Below are 25,933 nucleotides of genomic sequence, written 5' to 3' on the forward strand. Positions count from 1 at the left end.
AATATTTATTACGATATCTAAGTCACAACAATATTGATTACGATATTTAAGTCACAATACACTATTATCACGACACCTAAGTCACAATACAATAATTATTACGATATTTAAGTCATGATACAACATGATCACGATATTTAAGTCACGAAATGATGTCAATGACGATATCTAAATAACGATGAGCAGAATTGGAACTGGAATCATCTGAATTATGAGCATATACTGTACAACACGATAAAGCACAACAAACAGCCTGGTTACCTTGCATGTTAGAGATCTTGTGCATGGTTTCCGAGCCGTTATATCCATGACGCCACAGTGGAGATCTGCGTTGAACTCGCGCTCTGAAGACACAACACGAGCAAAGAAGTGTTACTCAACATGTTCATGTTCTGGAAGATGTGTCGTCGTGTTTTATCCACAGACATTTCTAAATGAAATGTGTAAATCAGATCAGTTTGAAATCCAACTCACCTGTCACTTTCTTGCTGAGGTGGCGTCTGCTACTGGCACTGCTGCTGCTGTCCTGCTTCTTGTCCAGCAGGTGGCCCTTGCCGTTGGGAATCTGACCCGGAACCAGTAATTGAGGCTTTGGTATGGAGGGACAGTTAAGGCCTGGTTTAAGGGCTGATGAAGAGGAGGAGGAGGAGGAAGAGGAGGAGGAGTTGGTGGTGGTGGTGATGGTGGTAGTGTTGGAGCTCACAGTGGTGCTAGGAGGAGGGATGTGGAGGATGAGGTGGTGGAGGTGGTGGTGGGTGGTGGTGGTGGTGGGAGCAGGTAGGGCCTGCACCAGCTTAGCTGACGAGTCCACCCTCAGGTGCATCTTCTCCACCTTGACAGCCGCGGTGAGGCTGCAAGAGAAGGTTCCAGAGATGAAGAGGGCAGCGAGGAGGAAGCTGAGAGTTAGAAACACTGAGCCGGTGACAAACGCATGGTAGGAGACAGATGTGCATGTATGAGTGGAGCTGGGAGGACAAAACACGGAGCTAATATGATCCATCACTTATCAAAAAAATATATATACTGTATATATACATACATATAAGATTTTTAAGGTTTAACATTGTTTGAAACTGATTTTCAGTCCCATCGTCACAGTTTGGTCAACTCTCTGTATTTGTATGTGGTATGGAAATCAAGTTGGATTGGATTGGATAGAACTGTGTTCTATTGCTATTCTCTTTGTCCACTGTAACACATGGATGTCCCCGTGGGTGTCGAAATCAATATTTCTGTAAGGCTGGGCGATATGGCTCATCAGTAATATCAGGATATTTTGATATTTTTATATGTATATTATATGTATTTACATATATATATATATATATGAGACATATGTGGATATAAAGCTGCACACAGGTTGTTTCTCTGGATTCTTTTGAGATGTTTGTGCTTCTAAAAGAGTGAGAGCAGCAATTCACTGTAACACACTAAAATAAAATATAATCTATTGTTAAAATACACTCAATATTACCAGAAAATCCCTCATATATATCTTTGGCTTTTTATTGTTAAATGAAGGATATTTCACGTGTGTTAGAAACAATGAAATGGTCAAATTCAGCTATAGTTCAGTTGTGTTTTTTTACACTCACGTTCTGATTATTCCCTGATTTCAACTCCAACTGCGACTATTTGTAATATATTAAAAGACAGAAAACTAATGTTTTGTCAGTGATCACATTTCTAAAAACCAATCTTTCTCCTCCAGTGACAACTTAACTTGTGGTGCCTAATTACCACAAGGTGGCAGCAGTGGACAGCATTTAGTAAGTGGTCTTCATGTGTGTATAAGAGGTTTCCAGAAGCTGCTCACTAGTCTAAGCTCAACACGGCAGTGGAAGTGATGAAATTAACCAGGGTCTTTAAATGCCTCTCATGTTAGATCAACACACTGTGAAAACTGTATTCTTTTCACTGGCTCTCATGCACTTTCCTGTTTGGTTCAGGGTTTATTTTAAAACTACTATTATGCACTATTGCCGCTTTTCCATTATACAGTTCCACGGTTTTCTTTGGCTTTTTGAAGCTTTTCAGCCCATACATCCCTCGTGCTGTAGTGACTATTGTAGTGTTGTTTGGTTTTAAATGTGCTATAGAAAGGTGACAACGAATGCCATTTTGTGAAACTTAAGCAACACACAGTACGATACCGAATGTAATCCAGAGAGAGAGGGTAGGCGGGTCTCCGAATGCCTGGCAGCTTCTCTTTGGCTGGTTTGAGGAGTTTTGGATTGGAGGACGAGGATGACGTCGAAGAGTTGGATCCCGCAGTTGAAGGCCGGCCGAGGACGCCTGCCGCCGCCACTCCAGCTACAGGGACCGAGCCCAGCCCGGGCCCTAGCCCGGCACTGCTGCGGTTCCTGCCCAACACGGGAAAAGGCGAGGTGGAGGCCGGCTTGCTGGCTGAATTGTGTCTTCTCTCTACAACGTGAATCATGGAAACATAATTAGCTGCGATCAGAAGTGGACGTTTGCAAAGCTTTAAACGTGGGAAGATGTGACAGTGGAGAGGAGTTTTTTTTTTTTTTTAAACATGATTTATTTATTGAGTTTTTCTTGACAACAAATAAACAGCATTTAGGTTTCATGCCGACTCGGCCCGAAATAGAAACAGCGAACAGGTCAAGAGCTTCGTTCGCCGCCCGAGCTTCTCAGAAGAGTTGCTGTGCAAACTGATAAAAGGCAGAAGAAAAGCTCGGGATGATACTGACAAAAATAGAAGGGAGAGAAATTGCACATCACTAAGTGAAGGAATCAGTCATTGTTTTTATAAATGTATGAAGCTGTTAACACAACATTTGTGCCATTTCAAAGATTGGATCAGCTCATCTCTACATTCTAGAGCTGCGTTGTCACGATACAGTGACACCCGTAATATTTTTTGCCATCATAACGTCCCGTTTATCAATTAACAGGTTACTGAAACCTGCACCGACACTTAGCAGCTGCCGTCACAGAGTAAAGGGGAGGGGTCACACACACACAAACATGGACAGACGGACAGACACTCCCGCAGCTGTGACCATAAGTGGAAAAGAGACAGACAAGTGTGTCACAGACGTGTGCACGGATGAGCTGAGCACAAAGAGAAGCTGAAGGTTAGCCTGACCCCTCCCGCTGTGGACGTGCTGGTGCACAAAGCCACAGAGAAAAGATGTAAGAACATAACAGGACACGGGCGAGGTTTGACGGAACATGTCCGCAGCTGGTTACCATGGTGAGCTGCGGGGCTAGTTAGCTAACCTTTCACTGAACTGAGTCTCAGCAGGTGATCGGCAGGCAAACACGTTTGTTGCTGCACAAACACTGACACACGTGTACACACACACACACATACACACACACACACACACACGCCCACTCCCAGCAGACACAACTTCACATTGTTCAGCGCCATCCATCTCCTGTTTCATGGACAAAAAAAGGCTTTCAGAGGCCTATTGTCTCACACACACACACACACACACACACACACACACACACACACACACACACACACACACCCATTCACAACACACTAATCTTCCCTCTCAATGTGCAGCAGTGAAGTTTACGCTTCAAGTCGATGCAAAGTGTCAAAATATCTCTGTGTTACACAACACACACACACACACACACACACACAGGTAAACTCACATCAGTGGGGACAAAAGTCCACAAACGCCTCCATGTTTGTTCAGAATATAACATATAGAAGACATGGATTATACACCCGATAATCTGTGTGGTTTGCATTTCCACCACAGCCACAGGAGCATTTAACACGACGGCCAATCGCTTCATCGTGTTTGTTCCCCAACACACGTTTCTTTTCAATAAACAAGAAAATAACAATTAAACTTCATTAAATACGACATTTGGAGTGGGGTTTAAATCAAGCAAAATTTAAATCAAATGAATTATGGAATTAGATTTGTGCCAAAAGAAACAAACAAAAATAGGAATTTGAGAGAAAATAAAACTAATTTCAAAAATTAACATTATTTTGTTTACGGTTCCCTCTGCTTCTCTCTCTAAGCTCAGACTTTTGCGCTGTCTCTCTGCTGGTTCTCTCAGATGTCGCAAATCGTATGCAGATTTTTTCCCCCTTGTCCTGATATTTTATTAGTTTTTTCACACTGCGTTGATGTACATGGGATTATTCGCATTTTTGACGTGCTTTCACGTCAGAGTCTCCAAAAGTCTCTCAGAAAATTTGTCGCTAGAGAAGAAAACACATTTCTTCCGACTCTACCTCGACTAAGGCGACAAAAAAAAAAAAAAACTTGTACATCGCACTTATGAATAGCACTTCATAGTTTGTTCTACTTGAAGCTCTTACTTACTTCTAGCTCTTATTTGTACCCAAATGTTTAAATGTACTTTTGTAAGTGGCTTTGGATAAAAGCGTCTGCTAAATGACATGTAATGTAATGTTTTTTTGAAAAAGACTTCTGAATACTCGACACAGTCGCTGAGTTGAGCAACATGGATACAGCTGCAAAAATGTGCTCCACAAATCAATCAGCGTTCTTCAACCCGTAGCCTGAAAAGTCCCTTGTTGTGAGCAGGTGCTTCTTTCAGGGAAAGTTTCTCTCCGGGTAATTTTGATGGAAACGCGCCAACGTTTTTCAAAAATCCCGGACAAACGAGAACATTTCCCGTGTTGAAAAAGAGGCTCTGGAGAAGAGACGTCCACATGCTTTGGTCCCACCGTAGACTTATCCTGACACATACATACTGGTTTATATGTCTTAGTAGGGACCAAAGCCTGTGAAGGTCGCTGTTGTTTGTACAGAATATTAACGTAAACGCTCTGGTATCAAACATACTGGTTTATCTACAGTCTTGCTCTCTGTCTCCCTCTTTCTCTGTCAGTGGTACTGCAGCAGCCTCACAGCAGGAGTCTACACTTCTTTCTGTTTTTATTTTTAAACACATGTAGTCGGGACAGTGAATCCTAAAGTCATCTGTGGATGATGTGTATTTGTAGACATTTCAATTTGCAGAACCTGAAGACCTCTGCTTTACGCCGCTGTTTTCTAACGTGTGAAATCTCTGACTTTGCTTCCGGGCCTTTGCTTTTACCCTCCTCCTCCTCCTCCTCCTCCCCGTGGCCTGAGCAGGTCAGCAGCTCAGCCCACAGACAAACTCACAGTGAGTGGGAGAGGAATCGAGGAGTAAGACAACAGAGACGAGAGGAGCAGGAGGAGGAGCCCTGATATTCTCTGTGAAGTGGTTGTCACGGTGCTGAGGGGAATCCCTGACTCTGAGGGTGAGAGAGAGAAACACCGACGTGCAGGAGCGACGCCGGTCTTACTACTGTCTCCACAGGCACCAGACACAAGACCTGGCACAGACTAAGCTTCTGTAGTCTATTTATATCACGCGATAACATTTCTTTCTTATTCGTTAACGCTCAAAAAAAAGCTCAAGTGGCCTGTTTCAAAAACAAGGCTTTGTTCAGTCAAGGCAACACTGCCTGAGCGGAGCAGCCTGTGGAAATCAGGCTTTGTGAAGACGAGTTCATAAATGAATGTATAAAAACACGAGGGCGAACTCACAGCTTTCCTTCCCCAGCTTTTCCCTCGATTATTTCCTCGACTGATCGAGTAATCGTTCGTTTGGTCCATAAAATGTCAGACGATGTTCTTAAATCTCTTGTTTTTGTCCACAAACCACAATGGTTCAGTTTTAATGATTTCTTTGTTATCTGGAGCAAAGAAACAAAGAAAATATTCACATTTAATGAATCGATTATCAAAATATTTAATAATGGGAGACATCTGCGCTCAAAGACACACACACACACACACACACACACACGCACCATCTCACTGGTGCTGAGATCAGTGCTTTTCGTTAACGCCATGTGGGGTCTTCCCTTCATGACTTCAGAGAGAAAAAGACCGTTCAGAAAATCACAGTGTGTGTGTGTGTGTGTGTGTGTGGAAGTGGCATTTAACATTTAACCACTAAAATAATCCCAAACATGGATATGATGATAAAAACAAATCTGTTTTGATTTCTTTCTCCTATAGAGCAAGTAAAGCAGGAAGAAAAATATAGGCACCAATATGGTACCTACTGATACCAGTATCACAAACCCGAGTACCTACTGATACCAGTATCACAAACCAGAGTACCTACTGATACCAGTATCACATATCACAAACCCGATACCAGTATCACAAACCCGAAAGTACCTACTGATACCAATATCAAACCCGAGTACCTACTGATACCAGTATCACAACCCGGTACCTACTGATACCAATACCTACTGATACCAGTATCACAAACCCGGTACCTACTGATACCAGTATCACAAACCCGTACCACTACCAGTATTACAAACCCGAGTACCTACTGATACCAATATAGTACCTACTGATACCAATATCACAAACCCGAGGATACCAATATAGTACCTACTGATACCAGTATCACAAAGGTACCTACTGATACCAGTATCACAAACCCGGTACCTACTGATACCAGTATCACAAACCCGGTACCTACTGATACCAGTATCACAAACCCGAGTACCTACTGATACCAATATAGTACCTACTGATACCAGTATCACAAACCCGAGTACCTACTGATACCAATATAGTACCTACTGATATCAGTATCACAAACCCGAGTACCTACAGATTCATTTTAAAAACTTTTTAAACGATGACACAGCCCACAACATGACTCAGCTGAAATGCTGCTACTGATTCTTATTTTCAAGTGTTTTTCTAAAAGCTAAACACAGACACGTGCGGGGGATTATAAGGCTTTAGTAGAGTTATGTTCTCTTTAGTTATTTATGGCTTAAACAGTGGGAACATATGAGCAAACGACTGGGACGCTGCGTATCAACACGTTACAGAACGAGAGGAGACGAATGGCTATAAAACCTTCGCTTGAAATCGCTGTCAGGGGACTTTTCACTCTGGGTTCTGACGCTGCATTGATTAAATTGAGCACAGTCAACTCAATTACAGCTGAGGCCCTTCATAACCCATTCATAACCTGACTCTGTGTTTTCAAACTCCACATTTAATTTGTTTATTTTTTTTACAGTAACTTGATGATGGTGGTACTAATAATAAGTGTTATTCGTACTATTAATTATTGCAATTATTAGGGTCCGAGCACCGAGGTCTCATTAAAAAGATAAAAGGCAGGTGTATGACAATAAAAAAAAACAAAAACAACAAAGTGGATTCTGTTGTAGATAATTGATGGTCCAGACTCCAGTCAGGCTTGTAAGTCTGCACTGAGCTGTGTTGACTCAGCACTGAGGCTGTGCAGGTGCTGATGTAACAGAGACAAAACATGAAGAGAAAACTGAGAAAAGGTTCAAGCGTAGGACACGCTGCCTTCTGAGTCTCTACAGTACTAGATTCTCCTGGTGTAAAGTAGGCTAATCAATTAATCAAATGGATTATTTATTAATAAATGAATCGTCATTTAAAGTTCTTGGAGGGGAACTTTATATATTTCATATGGACATGGACTTTATATATATTATATAAACAACACATTAATAAATAACTGCAGCCCTAATAAGCTTATAAACCTTTCAGTACAATTAGGGCAGTACCTACTACATCCTATTTGATTACTTTGTCAATTCTTACTTGTTTGATCCACAAAATAATCAGAAAATGTTGAAAAATGTCTGATCTGACGATGGATATGATGTTTGACGATGTTCTCAAACACTTATCTGATTTTATCATTTCTTTGTCATATAGAGCAAGTAAAGCAGAAAACACTCAAACGCACTCAAACATTTATAATCTAAACAACATTCACTTTCTTTCAACTAAGAAAACTTGCCTCGTGAAACTTTAGTACGAAAAATGGCACGTGTGAAAAGTCCTGGCCTTCATTCCAGTTATACAGTCATTAAAATGAGACTATTTTACAGCCGTTTTCAAAGCAAAGCCCCCCGTGTGAAAAACACACACACACACACACACACACACACACACACACACACACACACACAGCAGCAGAAAGTCACACAGCGGACCCCCCTGAGTAAACAACACAGCTGCATGAGACGCGACAGATTAGAGACGCAGCCATCACGTGCTGCACGCACACGCACGCACACACACACACACACACACACACACACACACACACACACACACACACACACGACACACACACACACACACACACTCGTCAGTCAAACATCGTCTCAGCACTGGAATGCACTAACAAGAGCACAAACCTGATCTGAGCTGTAACTGTGAAAACAGAGAGACACAGAGACAGAGAGAGACACAGAGACAGAGAGAGACAGAGAGACACACACAGAGACAGAGACACAGAGACAGAGAGAGACACAGAGAGAGACACAGAGACAGAGAGAGACACAGAGAGAGAGAGAGACACACACACAGAGACAGAGAGAGAGAGACACGTATCAAATATTAACAAGGGAATTGTAAACACACACAAGTGAGACGACGAGTCTAAATAAATAAATAAATAAATCAGAGTCTGTAGCAGGTTCTCTCAGGTTACAGAGAAGTGGAGAAGGGAGGGAAAAAAAAGAAAAGTGGTGTGAAAATCACAAGTAATAATAACTCAGTGTGTGTGTGTGTGTGTGTTAATGCCTGAAGTATTCTACATTAGAGCTGAAACAATTACTCCATTACTAAATTAATCTGATTGTTTTAGCTTCTTAAATGTGAATATTTTAAAGAGAACATCATCATTTCCAGGTTTTATCAACATTTTGTTAATGCTTCCTGACGTTTCACAGAGCAAACGATGACACGATTCATCTAGAAAATGATCGACAGATTAATCCATTATGAAAATAATCATTAGTTCTATTCTACATAAAAGTGACATAAAATACTGATATTATTAAACCGTCGTCTGTATCCTTTCTGCATGACTTACACACCACGGACTTCAGCTGCTGCACAGAGACCTGCCATCTTCAGAAGTTTTCTGACGACTCTGCAGTAGTTGGACTTATCAGTGAGGGTGAGGAGACTGAGTACAGGGGTGTGGTGGACAACTTTGTCACGTGGTGTGAGCAGAACCATCTGCAGCTCAACGTGACAAAAACTAAAGACCTGGTGGTGGACCTGAGGAGGACCAGGGCTCCAGTGACCCCTATCTCCATCCGTGGGGTTAACGTGGACATAGTGGAGGATTATAAGTACTTATAATAGGGGTGTACTTGGACAATAAACTGGACTGGACTAAAAACACAGACGCACTCTACAGGAAGGGTCAAAGCCGTCTCTATTTTCTGAGGTTGCGGCTGAGGTCCTTCAACATCTGCCGGACAATGCTGCGGATGTTTTACGAGTCTGTGGTCTCTACGCTGTGGCGTGCTGGGGCAGCAGACTGAAGGTGCGGGACGCCAACAGACTTAACAAACTCATCCGCAAAGCCAGCCATGTTGTTGGAGAGGAGATTGACTCCCTGACAGCAGTGTCAGAGAGAAGGATGTTGTCCAGGGTTAGGTCCATACTGGACAACTCTCTCCATCCTCTCCATGATGTGCTGACCAGCCACAGAAGCACATTCACCACGCTGCACCACAGAGCGCCACAGGAAATCATTCCTGCCTGTGGCCATTAAGCTGTACAACTCTTCTGTATGATAAATAGGCTTATACTTCCTCTGCATATATTGTTAATATGGGGGGAGGGGGAGGTGCAAGTTTTGAGGTATATTCTTGACATTTTTAACTTTGTAAATTTATTCTTATTTTATTCGTATTTCTTTTAACTTTGTAATTTTATTCTTAGGTTTATTCTTACTTATTCTTATAGTTTCTAACTTTGTAATTTTTAAAAAAAAAATTGCTGCTATAATATTCGTTTGCTGCTACAATATTCGTTACCTTTGTACACTGGAGCGCTGTGACGAAAGAATTTCCCGCAAGGGATTAATAAAGTATATTCTATTCTATTCTATTCTATTCTATGACGCACAACTGATTAACCAGTGGTCCACAAAAATCCCAGTTGAATCCCAGGCATAACTGGGTTTTTGACAACTGGGAGTGTTTTTAAGTTAGCATTCACTCCCAGGTCTCAAAATCACACTTAATATCAAGTTCTGAGTTATTTCTGTATGTTTATTAATACTGTAGATTCATTTTGTATTTATATTGTGAACTATTTATATCGTTCCATATCAAAACAAAAGACTTTTATTTTGAAATGATGTGAAATGTCATCATAAATATTGTTATTTCGATATCTGACTCTACAATGTAGAGATTGTGTTCATGATCAATTCATTATTTTCCCAATTAAAGATTATTTACCGTTAGTGATTCTGGTAAATGCTCTTTTTTAAACTGTGAAGCTTTTAACAGCACATTTCACAAACATAATTCTCCAAATGTGTAACAAATATTCTTCCACAAAATGCTGTTTACATTTTTACAGGCTGTGTACAGTAAAACATGCAATGCGATATATACATATACATACATATATATATTTATATATATATATATATATATACATACATATATATGTATAAAATCTGAGAACTTGTTGTCTTACCATAAAAAGACGATTCATTGATTAAAAGACCTAAACATTGTCACTGAGCTCCATTGTGTTATTGTTGTGTATTGTATTCTTTCTCCTCCTTCCATTTTGTTTCTGGCGGGTTTTGCGATGTCAAATTTCACACAGGGGTGAAAAAGACACCGCAGACCAGAACAACCGCTGGAAACAGGAATAGTGTTGACAGACTTTATTTTTAGCAGCTTCAGTCCAGGAGTTTCAAAAATACCCCGGCTAATTTTAGTGTGAGACAAGAGAGCGAGGCTTTTTATAGAGCACGTGTGCAAATGTGAAAAGGTTGCTTACCGTAGTGTGCTTGGAAGGCTTGGGGTTTGACAACTTGACCACAGTGGTTGCACATCACCAGGTAGAAGTCGTCCTGTGCGGGACACTGGCCAAATATGGGCATGTCTGTACACACACACACACACACACACAGGGGGAGAGGAAAAAAAAGAGAGGCAGACGGGACACCAGTCAAGTCAAGGAGAGGCAAATTAAAGTGACCCACTATCGCCCCGTGGCCCAGTGGGCCGTTGTAGCACACACGGCAACATCCATCACGACTTGTCATAACAATATTACAGCTCAGCAGAGGGCAGTTCCACAGAGCTGGCATTATCATTTGTTTTCATAAGCTCCCAAAAAACAGGAGCTAGTCATCGTAGTGTTTTACAACGTCATATAGAGCAATATTTTATATACTTCCACTCAACATGTTACATTACATTACATTACATTACACGCAGACGCTTTTATCCAAAGACTAAGTGCATTTCAACATTTGGGTACAAACAAGAGCTAGAAGTATGTAAGTGCTTCAAGTAAGCCACATGTAAAAGATAGCTTTCTCTTTTATATTGCTCACGTTATATCATAGTGTAGTAACTTAGTATCTGCTCCCAACCCTGCTGTGGTTACAAGTGAATTTCCCCAGTGTGGGATCAATGAAGTCAAATCTAATTTAACTTAATTTAATCTCTCTATGGTGACATAAGATAAGAATCTTAAGATTGGCGGATATCGTCATAGTGTGATAAAGTATCTGTGACGACTTTCCCTTCGTTTTAAAGGTCATTTCATTGATAATCATCACATTTATATTGAACAGCTTGATGAAATACACAAAATATTATATACATATATTGATAAGAAAAATACATGGAATCAACAAAATGATATCACTTAAGAAAGTTTATTTGAATTAAAGCCTAATTATTTGTGTTCTATCACAATTTGACCATATTGGAAACGTGTAAATATCCTTCATTGACGCGGGTATTATCTGAAATGAAAGTGTATTTTAAGATCACATAATACAGATCATAAACAAACAGTAGATTCTATCTTATTTTAGAGTGTATGTGCAGTGTATCGTCACTCTCACTCTTTGAGATATATCCGAATATAGCGTAAAAAGACCCAGATATCATTTACAAGCCGTATCGCCATGTCTTACTTACATTGTGATAAGATTTGTTCCCTTATCTATGGATAAAACATAAAATAACAGCAATATAATAATAATGTGCAAAAGTGACGCATACTAATGTATGTCCACAGCTGTATTTGTGTGTGGGCCAGTTTTAAAGTGTGGTTGTGTGTGGCACTGACACAACTGTCAGCACCGACAGACGCTCGCTCTTGACTAAATGTGCGGCTGCCAACAAGGACACAAGGAAAAACAGATGGTGGCCACTTAACTAATGAAATATATGCCAGCTTACGTCTAAGATATTTTTAGGAATATGTGTCTGTAGCTTTATTCTTTTTTTTTCCCGGCTGGAGACTTCATTAACTGCTCACTCTCACCCGACAAAGTCCTCAGAGAAAATCACTGTTTTATCTTCCCCACAAAACACAGGAACACAGGAGCTGCTGTTGCCGAGGATGTTTGTGTCACTGACTTTTCCATTCTACAGTTCGATGTGGGCGGAGTCATCATAGCACGGCTGCGTTTAAACTGCTGCGACACAAACACACAAACTAGTGACAGTTGTTTTCAGTGTAACTGAGTCATTAGAATCAACGGTAAATAGTATTTCGTGGCCACAATTTTTCACCATGTCATGTCCGGGGCTCCGTACGAATCAGCTGATTAAAAAGATTAAAAAGATTTGTTTATAGAATCGTTCAGTACTTCCTGCACGACCGGAGCACAGACTCTGTCCGACACAGTCACTGAACTGAAATACCACTGAACGGGTCGTGATTGGGCTCAAGATCGCTAAATAAACCAGACTCCTCAGTTAAATATTGACATTTTAGACATTTCCTTTGCTAAATGACGCAGATAAACACATGTTTTCAGGTTTTTTAAGTCTTTTTAACTCATTTACAGTTCGGCATTGTTAGGTTTAGAGCTACAACTGACGATTATCATCATAATCGATTAATCGGTCAATTATTTTCTCGATTGATTGTGTCATCGTTTGGTCCATAAAATGTCAACAAACCAAAATGATTCACTTATAATGATAAACAAAGAAAATATTCACGTATTCACAATATTCAATAATATTCAATAATATTCAATATTTCAGCTTCATTTAAGAAGCTGAAACAATCAGAAATCTTGTTTTAATCATGAATAAAAGCTTCAAATCGATTAATCGATTATCAAAATAGTTGTCGATTAATCGAGTAATTGTTTCAGCTCTAGTTGGGTTTGATTGTTGTGTCGGACGTCGTGCTCGCGACTCTTCCAGTGACGACACTCTCTGACCAATAAGTGGCCCAACGGTCTGTTGACGTCGCGGCTCAGCTCGCTTGAAACCACCTGGTACCTGGTGATAGACCAAGCGATTAATCGAGAAAATAATCAACAGATTAATCGATCAGGAAAATAATCGCTAGCTGCCGATGCGATAAATACATTTTGAGAATGTGTTTCGTGTGTGCGGCGCCTTGAGCAAATACATTTGAATGTGTTGGATGTGGTGTTTTCAATCTGTGGAATCTAGAGCTGAAACAATTACACGATTAATTGTGGAAAATAATCGACAGGTTAATCGATTATGAAAATATCCGTTAGTTGCAGCTCTAGAGGAAGCTGTCTTTTATTTTTTAAGATGAATGAAAATAGCTCCAGCAGCAGAAGGGACGTTCAGCTGTGGTCAGAGCAGACAACAGCACAGTCACGGCCTCTTTGCTTGCTTTTTTCCCCCCTACATAAAAACAGGTTTGAAGCCTGCAGCACAAGAGTCTGAACCTGCAAACACAGATCAGTTCCCAAACAACAACAGAAAACAAGCCCTGGTGATAAGAAGCCAGTAATCCAAAGGTTACCTGCTGCTGCTGCTGCTGCTGCTGCTGCTGCTGCTGCTGCTGCTGCTGCTGCTAAAGAACAACTGTCTCCCGCAGACACAAAACAACAGCAGCACTTACAGAATGTACACATCAAAGAGTGAGGCCAGTGTGTGACTGCAGACACGTACAGGAGGAGCTTATGACACAGGTGTTAAGGGTTTAAATAAGTAAGTCTTTTACTATTAGACAACAGCATTGATGAAAAGAAAGGAATAATCCTTTAAATGTTCCCCTCTGTCGGAACCCAGTGCCTCATGGCGACAAATAAAAACTTAAATTTGGAAATTTTAACGAATACTCTACGCAGGAAAAAGTAAAATATCACTGATATTCAAACCTTTTATATACTTTATTCACTTTGCTTTTGGTTTTCTATGAATAAAAATGTTAATGTTAATTCAGGCTGGGATTATTTTTCATAATCTGTCATCATTTTCCCTGAAACCCTGAAACATTTAAGAAGCTCTACTTGTTTGTTCCGTAAAATGTCATTAAGTGGTCTTGGTTTTGTCCACAAAGCAAAAATGATTCAGTTTTAATGAAAAAGAAAGAAGAAAATATTCACATTAAAGAAGCCGCAAAAATCAGGGAACCTTTTTTAATTCTTGAAAAAAAAACACTTAAATAGATTATCAGAATAGTTAATAATCCATTCCTCAAATAATCATTGCAGTCCTACACAAAACACTGGAGCACATAAATACACCAAAAACAGTGTCAGTGGAGTATTTAATGATGGATTTTTAACTATACTTTTTTAATTAAGATGTAATTAAATAGTCACTTTTGAATCGTTCAAGAATCGTAATCAAATCAAATCGTGAGGTACATAAATATTCCCACCCCTACATCCCTAATTTCATTTAAGTAAAAGACTCATTTATCTGGACCACCAAACAAGTTGTCATGACTCACAGCAGGAGAGCGAGAGCGAGCGCGAGAGCGAGCGCGAGAGCGAGCGCGAACGCAAGATCACTGGAACAAAGTGCAGATATGAGTGGAGTTTCTTTTTTCTTTTCTTTCAGACGAACATTAAAGACCATAACGTGACACTGAACTGTTGCACGGCAGCAACAGTTCAGTGTCACATCAGAAGCTCCTCAACAGAATGTGATCAAAATTTACCCCGGTGCACAGAAACCACAGACCAGCTAATTAAGAGAGAGCCTGGGGCGTTTCGTTGAGACGAGAGGAGACGAGAGAAGGCGAGAGGAAACGAGAGGAGACGAGAGGAGACAAGAGAAGGCAAGAGGAAACGAGAGGAGACGAGTACTGAGCGAGGGCCTTCAAGGGTTCTCCAAAACATCTCTAGCTCAATCTGAAAGGGACGAGGGCCATTAAGCGAAGGCGTACCAGGCAGGTTTCCTCTCTCGTGGTCAGTGTGAGGAAGGACTGAGGCTTTTTGTAAAATGTGCATCAACTGTCTGATGTCACGCTGCTAAGTGCCTCCTTCAACGGCAGCCGAGTGAAAAGGTCTATTTTTCTCTCCGCCGCCACAGAGAACAGGAGAACGTCTTCACTTCATGGACAAAGGCAAATGTAAATTATATAGCACTCGAGTCGTAAGGCCTGTGTGTGGAACGACGTGCACAAGCACAGGTCTGTCTGTCTGTCTGTCTGCTGTGCAGAGAAAACAAGTGGTGGTGGGGGAGATGTGGCACAGACGCCAGTGTTCACTGGTTGCCAGTCGCAGAAGCGGAAGCCTTAATGGCTTATGGTTGGAAAGCAGCCTGAAAATACTGGGCAACTTCTGTGCAACACGTCTGTTTTCATCTCATTCTTTCCTGTGAAAACTCTGGGGAAAATATTCAGATACTCCGTATCAGAGAAAGAGACACTGAAAGACGATACCAAATCCAAAAATGTGGCGTGAACACTTCACAAGCAACAACAACAAAGAAACGTCCACCGTCATGTGACCAGGACGGGAGTGAGTGACTGAAAATTTGGTGTTAACCAAAATTTCATTTGGTGGTAAATACGTCCCCACAAATGTTTTATTAATAGTTTAGTTGTTAAAATTTAAATAATATTGGCAACAAAACGTTCCCTATATAAATATCTGTCCAGGGTTTGACCCTGATTGAGATTGGAAAGCAGAGAAATAGAGCTCATCGTCATTACGGTAGAACCTCGGGACGTGGTAACGACCATCAAGAGACGAGATTCACCGACGTCAGCTTCTCAGTACCTCAGTTCTCAGTAATTCTGAAAAATTACAGGGGCAGAAAAAACACTCACTCGTTGAACTTTTTGACAACTACATCCATAAAATCAAAATAAATCCAGGTTAAATTCAAGACTTGGAAGGAAAGTGAATTTTACAATAAAAGCGTACACACTAATGTTGTAGACACCTGTTGCTGCTGCTGTTCGTGCAGTTAGTATCGGAGAATTGTGGGTGGAGTCAAAGTTATTCGGACAAATTACGTGTCGGGCACACGGTGGAGTTGTGGCTAGTACTGTTGCACAAGAGCAAAAAGACCCAGGTTTGTGATCAGGTCCGATTGAAGGCGTTTCTGTATGTTCTCCCCGTGTGTGCGAGGGCTTTCTCTGGGTCCAAAAAACATGCAGAGGTTAAATGGACACTCTAAAGTTCGATGGACAGGTGAATGGACAGGTGAATGGACAGGTGAAAGGACAGGTCACCCCCACCTGTGACCGACTCCTTTCACCCTACGTCATCCATCACTGGCTCCAGCGCTGCACGTCATGTGGAGGATAAAGTGGTAGACGATTGAATTCTGGGTCATTATAAATAAGTTCAAACTTAATTTTCACAAAAAGAGACAGCCATAGCAACAACTAACTGGAGGTTAAGGAAGCTGGGCTTATATTTCAGTGGACGTTGTAAGTGACGATCGGGGTATTTAGTCCATTTCAAGGTCAGCAAAACAGTCACTGCTGCTGCTGCTGTTGCTGCTGCTGCTGCTGCTGCTGCTGCTGCACTATAAAAGCAGCTTGGCTACATCACCTTTACTCTGTGCATTCAATACATTGGCAGAGGCTGAACTGTACCAGGAAAAATGGACCGGTCCAATGCCGCTGTGTCCCCATTTTGTTCTTGTGCAATTAAGAGAAAAAGAGAAAAAGGAAGTTGGTGGAGAAAGAAGAGCGACGCCAAGAAACAGGCGAGGCCGCGGTAAGACAAAGAAAGAGTGAGCAGCGGAACCTGCACTCCAGCACACGAGAGAGAGACAGAGAGAGAGAGGGAGAGGAGAGAGAGAGAGAGAGGGGAGAGAGGGGGGGGGCCCGTGAGCAGGAGAACGAGAGCCCAGTTAATTTCAGCATCCTCATCCATGGCAGTGACAAACGATCCAGATACAACGGCAGCATCTCTGTCTGCCTCTGAGCAGAGCACTGACTTCACACACACACACACACACACACACACTGTGATGAGGCAACTGTAAAATTAAAAACAAATTCATATCATATTCATGTCAGATGAATTCGTTGGTGAATTCATCCGTCATGCCGTGTTGTTTTTCGTGTGTGTGTGTGTGTGTGTGATAATGTGTGCGTTGATCATCGGTGTGTGTCACGATGACAGTTGTACCACAGGAGGAGTCTGATGGTGAGTCATGGTGGAGGAGTGTAGTCATACCCCTGTAATACCCCCACTACACACACACTTCTGTCATGGACAGCTCCTATGACAAACAACACTCACTCAGTCAGGGATGAACGATGTTGGAACTTTTTTTGACGATATCCAAGACGTCGAGAGCGCTCGTGCCGATAACAACACCGATAGATAGTATCGTAGACTACAGAGGTCAAGTTTCTTCTTCTGTAGATAAATTAACAAGAGGTGAACCAATATGATACTTGGTATCGGCCCGATACCGTTACTGGATAGCATTTTGAGCTGAGTCATGTTGTGGGCTGATTATTATTATTATTATTATTATTATTATATTATTATTTCTCCTTCTTCTTCTTCTTTGTTACACATTTGGAGAATTAGATAACACTTTTGTGAGTCTGATACCGATATTACAACCTCAAGTATCTAGCAATACGGTCTGATTTAAATAACACATACGTTCCAAAGACATAATTCTCCAGCTGTGACACAAATGTTCTTCTCCCATAAGGAAAAAAAAAAAAACAGCCCACAATATGACTCAGCTAAAATGTTGTTGCTGATGTTTTTTCTCTACATATTTACAGTCTGTGCACAGTGAAGCCTGCGATATATAGGATTTCTGGTATGACGTAAACTATGACGTTTTCGTCACATTTTGGACGACATACTAAACTATGACGTTTTTATCACTAAACTTTTGGACGACATACTAAACTACATTTTTTTGTCACATTTTGGACACATACTAAACTATGACATACATAAACTATGACGTTTTTATCACATTTTGTATACTAAACTATTTTGTCACATTTTGACATACTAAACTATGACGTTTTTATCACATTTTGGACGACATACTAAACTATGACGTTTTTATCACATTTTGGACGACATACTAAACTATGACGTTTTTGTCACATTTTGGACGACATACTAAACTATGACGTTATACATATTGTATCTGTCCGATATCCGATCCAGTGACTTTGACCAGTATTGGACTAGGATTGAAACGGTAACTCGATTAATCGATTATTAATTGTCAACTATTTTGATAATCGATTATTTGGTTTGAGTTTCTGTGATTTTTCAGCTTCTAAAATGTGAATATTGTCTGATTTCTTTGCTCCATTTAACTAGGAAATCATTCAAACTGAATCATTTTGGTTTGTGGACAAAAACAGAGAACGACATGAGAACATCGTCATTTCCAGGTTTGACAAGCACTGATCAATATTTTTCGACATTGTGCGGACCAAGCGGTTACTCGATTAGGCAAGAAAATAATCGACAGATTACTCAATTATGAAAATAACCGTTAGTTAACTCTATATTGGACCTATACTGATACTGAGTGTCATATCGGCTCATCACAAGTATCTGATAATACATTTTAAGGCCATTATCAGCCAATTTGATCAGATAAAGGAACACAAAACATTTGGTTAAGATCAAAGGGAATCAATTAATAAAATCAGCAATAATTATCGGCCATCGACTGCCCTGATTTTTAAAAAATCTGCATGGGCATCGGTCATAGAAAAACCCATATCGGTCGACTTCTACCACTGTGTCGTTGTTTTCTTCTTCCTCCCCCCAACTCAGACTACACTGGCTTCACCCAGGTCAAAAATACACCAGATAAATTAAAGGTACAGTGTGCAGACATGTATTGAAATGCAGTGGTGGGCTGTCAGTACAGTAAAGAATATGGTTATTTTTTGTGAAGCTGAGCTGGATTTTCCTGGATGTCATTAAACGCATCATAGCTCCGTGGACCTGCTCTAGTAGTATTGCTGGCCTTTCCTATTTGGTTCTAACTTTGACTGACGTGTGTCGTCAGCCAATCAAAATGTGATATCATAGTGACAGAACGCCCCAGGCCCAGCGATGTGTCTGGCGCAAGCCCCCAGTGATGTCATCAATGACGTTTGAACCTTTGGCGGGTTTTGAAGTAAACTGTGATCACTGCATTAACACCACTGATCCATCATGTTTCTGATCTCTTTCGTGTGCACTTTTCATGGCCATCGTTTGGAGAAAAGAAGGAAATGATTTCAAGAGGAAGACCTACACCCAAGAGGTACATCACATACATTTAGAAGTGGTGAGGACAAAACTGTTGATCATAAATAGTGCCGAGGACGCCTATGCTTATGTGGAAGCTTGTTTTTGTGTCATATAGTGGCTTGTGAAATTGTGTTTGCTGACTGACATAACGGAAGATGTGGTGGTAATGATGCAGTAGCCTATAGATGCGCAGTGGTGTGTGTGTGTGCGCTATGGTTGTTGCAGAGCAACTATCTCATAGTGCATAATAGTGTGTTTTGTGCTTGTGTTATTTTTACTGAAGGCCCTGAGTGAAACCCCACGGTACACTACTGTTGAACCTGTGTGTTCTCCCTCACCTCACCTCACCTCACCTCACCCTTCTCACAGAGCGGCTCAATATGTGAGCAAAAATACAAAGAGAAAGTTGCACAAATAATCGGCAAACAGCTGCCCTGATTTCTAAAAACACAATAAAACACAATTATAATCATATGTCGTGGTTTTTCCCTTTGAACAATAACTGCACCCTCCATCAAACTCCAGAAGGATTGCTTTCCTAGGTTCTAGTTTTTGCACCGTGACGGTGTCGTGCAAAAGTTCAGGCAGAGTTCTAAAAGTTGTTCAGTTGCTGCAGAGTTTTCTGAAGTGTGACCGAGGTGAAATGTCGCACATTGGTTGTCTACAGCTGGAGGAGGGAGGAGACGGCCAGGAGGCGTGTCCTTCTCATAAAAATGCTGAGGAAAACCTGAAATATCCCTTTTTGAGGTCAAACTTAAACTAGCGCTGGGCAGTATATGGATATTTTATCTATATCATATAGATTTTGGATAACGTATCTGTGATTTTCCTGTTGCATTGATAATCATATTTCTTATATTCTCTGGAACACGTTAGTGAAATACACAAAAATCAACAAAGACATCACGTAATGACACTTATAAGTCTACTTATTTGTGTTATAGCAGAATTTGACCATATTTATAGTCAATGTCATTCATTCTAATGCACATTACCATCCTTCATTTAACATTAAAAAGAAGAAATAAACCAGGTACCATGTGAAACTGTATTTTAAGATCATGTAACACAGCTCATAGAGAGTAGATATTTTATTTTAGAGTGTATTTCCAGTGTATCGTCACTCTCAACTCTGAACCACTAACCCTGGCTCGACCTGGCCTCAGCCTCACACGCTGGAAAGACGACGGCATGACTCGTCCGATAGGTGATTGAACAAGATTCCTCTTCCTTGTTGTAACAGATGTGTGACCTTTGCGGTGAAGTTCAACGCTGCAAATCCTGTCAGCAGGACAAATCAGCTAATGCTAATGGAGGCGTTTTCCAAAAATAAAATCGCAGTACACAGTGTTTTCAAAACACACGGGAGGTGTGTGTGTGTGTGTGTGTGTGTGTGTGTGTGTGTGTGTGTGTGTGTGTGTGGCTGAGGAGCCAGGTGACGCGTGTGCTCACTCCTGATTCTGGGCTGCATCACAGGCTCTTTTCTTTTTTTAATGTTTCATGACTAAACATTTTCACGTTGCTGCCTGATATAGAATAAATAATCATCAACGCTAAAATTAGGGTTCAATAAGATCAATGGGAGAGCACAGAACCTCCCCCAAGACAAATGACATTCTTTACATTTTGTTCCCCTGGATCCATCGCCATCCATCGCCATCCATCGTTCGTCGCCAACAGGATTTGGCACGTGTACTTCTCATTACCGTAACTCATAGAAATTTCAAAAACTATGGACTGGCGATCTGTCCAGTGTGTGACCCCTGCCTTTCGCCCTGTGTCAGCTGAGATTGTCACAGCTCCCCCTTCTCATGTGGAGGATAAAGTCGAAGAGAACGGATGGATACTGGAAAGCAGAGAAAACGAGCTTTGCGCTCATATACTTGTCATTACGGTAGAACCTCAGGACCTCCGTCCAATCACAGACAAAGATTCACCAGCGTGTCACATTTGTGACGTCAGCGTCTCAGTACTGTCATTCCTAAACAGTTGAATAATTGCCAGATATGGAAAGAGAAATTTATCTTGGGGAAAAAAGGGGCAGAACTCACTCACTGAACATTTAGAAACAATGACATTGACCATAAATATGGCCAAATTCTGCTGTCACACAAATAGTTAGGCTTAAAATTAAAGGAGTGTGGTTGTTGTTGAAAATTCAGTATGATCAATTTGATTATCAAAGGAACAGACTTTAAAAAACAGGGAAATCCGTCACACATACTTTATCACGATATGACTAATCTAGGAGCATATCTTGTCTCATGTCATAAAATAGACATTGATTGGTCAGAGTGCCGACACAAGAATCAAGCCGAACAATGCCGAACTGTAGATCCGTTAAAAAGACTTAAAGGAGACATATTAAACCCTATTTCCCACATTAAAATAGTTCCCTGGTGTCCTAATGAAATGTCAGTGACATGCTTTGGTTAAATACCATAAGGATGAAGAATCATAGTAGTTCAATAACCCTGCTAAACCCGCCCCTTTCAGAACGCTCGGTTTTGTGCATGGTCCCTTTATATGCAAATGAGACACAGGCAAACACACACCCACTTCTTCCAGGGTGTTTCTGATTTGTCCTCTTTACAGCGCTTTACAGCTCTATTCGTCTCCCCCTCCCTCCACTAGTTCTCTGACAATATCAACATGGCAGCGTGAGCAGAAAACAGCGAGAGTGCCGTCACAGGAAGAGACGTCCTACATAAGGATGGAGCCGAACACTGTCCAACTGTAAATCAGTTAAAAACACTTAGGGACAGCACCACTGATCCACCACTGACCGCTGCATAAACTGCTGCTGTATGTGACTGTATCAGACTGAGTGTGTGCTCCGGTCATGGAGGACGTACTGAACAAATATGTTTAATTAGGACGTGTCAGAATGGTCAGTTATGAGCTCTATGTGATCTTTTCTTAACAATGTGTGTGTTTGTACGTCGCTGACTAAATACTGATGTGAAGTGGTGCGAACACACGAACACACGTTTGCTGACTTTATCCGGCACATTAGCTTCATATATAAAATCCTCTGTAAAACACTGTGCTCCACTGTGCAGCCACCAACAGCACACTTGTCCCTCCGCGTTGACATAATACCGCTCTTTCTCCCTCGCCTGCACTCTCGCAGGGACAAGGTGGAGCTAAGGTGGAGCTCTCCAAGTAAACTTACTGGTGGGCGGTAACATTCGCGGTGATGCTGCCGTCATAAGCGCAGGGAATTCAACATGGAGTGTTTTATCACCTATACTTACACTAAGGGGGACCACGAAAACATGACTGAGTATTCTTTTTCCACACTTTGGCGACTGGTAGGGCCTCCAGAGTCCCAAATATAAGTATTGAAATGGTTAAAAAGTTGATTTTGCATAATATGTCCCCTTTAACAATCATAAAAACGTGGGTTAATCTCCAACAATTACCATAGAAATGTCTAAAATCTCAATATTTAACAGTGGAGTCTGGTGTATTTAGCGACAGTCCAGTGACTGTGTCAGATGGAGTCTGTGCTACGGTCATGAAGGAAGTACTGAACAAATATTTTCAATTAACTGATTCTAATGATTCTAATGATTCAGTTACACTGAAAACAAACAAAGTTACGGCACTTTCATGCAGCCGTGCAGTGATGACTCCGCCCACGTTGAGCAGGTACTATTTTGTAATGGAAACACAAGCTAAACCGTGCCGTGCCGAGTCGAGCTGGGACCATAGGTGGAAAAGGTGCTTTACAGATAAACGCACGCCGATGAAAACACAAGGTTAAATCATTTTTTATTAACTAACATTACTTTGTAAAAAACTCGACTTTTAAAAAAAGCCCAATTTTAACGAGCATAATTGAATTTCTTGAACCAATAAAAACATACGAGGGGGTGAAACCTTTTTATAGCTACAGCATCACAGTGTTGTCGGAATAGTCTTGATTTTTTCTCTCAAGTTTAGGGGCTGTTTGTTTCTTAGAGTAAATGAAGCAGTAGACCGTGTTCAGGACGAGGAAGACAACGGGAGAACAGGAACTAGATTGACACGTTGTTTTGACGTGGACAGCAGCAGCGAAAAGCATGTTATAAAATCAATAACATTCTTACTGCTCACTAGATACTTCATATATATATACATATAAAGTATGTATATATGTATATAACACGTTGTCAGTGCGAGCACAGCTCAGATATGTGTGGTTTTCTGACAGCGTAGTGAATTATTGAAGGTATTTTAGACACAGCAAACTCAACGCGATCACTAACCGTAACTATTGTGATACTTAATTCATCAGTTTTAAAAATGAAATCAAGTTTCTGTGATTTTTAGTGTCTTGAATGTGAATATTTCCACGGTTCTTTGCTCCGTATGACAAAGACATCAACAAAGACATCACTAAATGATTTTGGTTTGAGATCATCATCGTCAGCAGATATGATCTAAAACTAAACTATATGTTAAGTGTGTGACACTAATGTGAATTCTTTATTTTTAGACTATATTACAATATTTACAGTGTTTTTTCAGTGTCCTGAAAGAATCACAAACCTCTAAAAAGAAAACTTTTCATGGGGTGGAGTGGCTCAGTGGTTAAGACCCTACCTTGTTGCTAATTGTACTTGATTCCATTGTAAGTCGCTTTGGATAAAAGCGTCTGCTAAATGACATGTAATGTAATGTAAAGCTCAGCGAAACAGTGAATTAGTCCAGCTGTATATAGCGACATATCAAGAAATGTCTAACATACAATAGAGTGTATAACATTAACATATAAAGATGTTATTACTAATAAACACTACTTTTGCCATAAAAAGGTAGAAGTTTCCGGCCTCGTGTTTCCGTGTCGACAGCAAAAACAATACTTTAGGAAAACAATGACGTCATATTCCCGGCGCTGTCATTCATTATGTTGTGTTTGGAGATTGTTTGATAGTTTTATCAACTACTGTGAGCCTAATTTGCTTTTTGTTATTGAACAACACTAGTGGACCATCAATAACAATACAAAACTAATCTGAGTAACGGAATACTAGGCATCTAAATATTATTCACAAGCTCTAATTTGCTATGATAAGGAGTAGAAATGCTTTTACAACACGTGAACGGCAGAAATGTGGGCAGTGACCACTGAAACCTCACTAACTAGAGTTGTCAAGTTGTTCACTGGGTTTTAGGAGCAGAACTGTGAGTAAATATCTGTTTTCACATGAGTAATAGTCACATTTCAATGGTTTGTCTATAAAATAATGCATTAACTGAGTATTACACACATGACACCAGTCATTGAAAGATGGAAATGTAACTTTTAAATGAAAAAGTGTGACATTTATCAACCGATTATTTTGGTCCACTTTTAATAAAAACACCTAAATATTATTCATCAGCCTTAATTTTGTGATGATAAAAGTTACAAGTGTTTTTACTACATGTAAAATTCTTTAAATAAGAAACATTACTGTTGATTTCACATGTAAAGCATCAGAAATGTGGGCAGTGACCACTAAAATCAACCTCTGTAAAAGTACAGAGTTTAAGTTGTTAAAATTGTGAGTAAATATCTATATTCATGTTCAACATTTACAATGACAACACATTTACATCAACTTATGTGTACCTACCCCAGACCTGTTACACACAACTCAATGTATAGACTACTTACAATACAATAGAATAGAATAGAAATACTTTATCCCATCGCCAAATATTTGCATGTTCCGAGAGTTTGAATCATACGTGTGTGTGTGTGTGTGTGTGTGTGTGTGTGTGTGTGTGTGGAGTGAGACAGACGCAAAATACACCTCTGGCCCTGGAGTTTTAAAGAAAAATAACACTCACCTTCTCTGCACAGACGCATGGCTTCTCGATTTTTCCCCAAGTCTTTGAAACTTTCCTCCGATTCAGCACCTGAAAAATGACACGATCCAAATACACAGAATAAATAGTTGCACTTGCTTCGGCTGCTCGCGCTGTTGCTACCAGAACGCTTTCTTCATAATCCACCACCAAAAAAAGAAAAAAAAACTGCATGCAATCGGCAAAAAACAGGTCGGGACTGGCAACTGTCGCGCTCTTCTCTTCCTCGCGCACATTATTCACGAGGCCGGGCAGGAGGGAAGAGCACTCACCGTCGTTGCCGTGGAGTTTGGCGGCGTCCACCCAGCTGCTCCACGGCTGTCCCAGCATTATTTCTGGACTCGGCAGAGATCTCCGCTCCGCAACAGTCGCCATTGCTGTGGAGCCTTCTCCCCGCTGGATCTGCTGCTGCTGCTGCTTCAGCTGCTGCCTGGCCGCTCGGCGCTGCTCCCCCCTGACGTCATCCTCGGCCCTTTCCGACATTCTTTCCGCTACAATGTAACAACACAAGAGTCAGCGTTGATCGCGCTCGGGATACGATTTTTCATTTTAAATGAGTGACAACAAAACAGACAAA

General features: G+C 40.8%; 1 protein-coding gene across 1 annotated transcript; it reads right to left on the reverse strand.

Annotated features, from left to right (window-relative positions):
- Window positions 1-168: 168 nt before the first annotated feature.
- Window positions 169-25,933, reverse strand: LOC122767977 (ataxin-7-like). The gene is made up of 6 exons (XM_044023557.1): window positions 25,629-25,933; window positions 25,339-25,407; window positions 10,848-10,952; window positions 2,154-2,424; window positions 475-851; window positions 169-344 (listed from the first exon to the last, which is right to left on the reverse strand). The coding sequence occupies exons 1-6, from the start codon at window positions 25,837-25,839 to the stop codon at window positions 169-171; spliced, it is 1,209 nt and encodes a 402-aa protein (XP_043879492.1). The 5' UTR covers window positions 25,840-25,933.

This window comes from Solea senegalensis, linkage group LG4 (assembly GCF_019176455.1).
Source record: "Solea senegalensis isolate Sse05_10M linkage group LG4, IFAPA_SoseM_1, whole genome shotgun sequence".
NCBI lineage: Eukaryota > Metazoa > Chordata > Actinopteri > Pleuronectiformes > Soleidae > Solea > Solea senegalensis.

Excerpts from the sequence above, each read along its gene's own strand:
- LOC122767977 (XM_044023557.1), bottom strand. The coding sequence starts at position 25,839 with ATGTCGGAAAGGGCCGAGGATGACGTCAGGGGGGAGCAGCGCCGAGCG. Across the intron at positions 25,408-25,628 it reads CAAACTCCACGGCAACGACG|GTGCTGAATCGGAGGAAAGT; the intron begins GTGAGTGCTCTT and ends GTCATTTTTCAG. Across the intron at positions 2,425-10,847 it reads AGCCTTCCAAGCACACTACG|AGAGAAGACACAATTCAGCC; the intron begins GTAAGCAACCTT and ends TTCACGTTGTAG.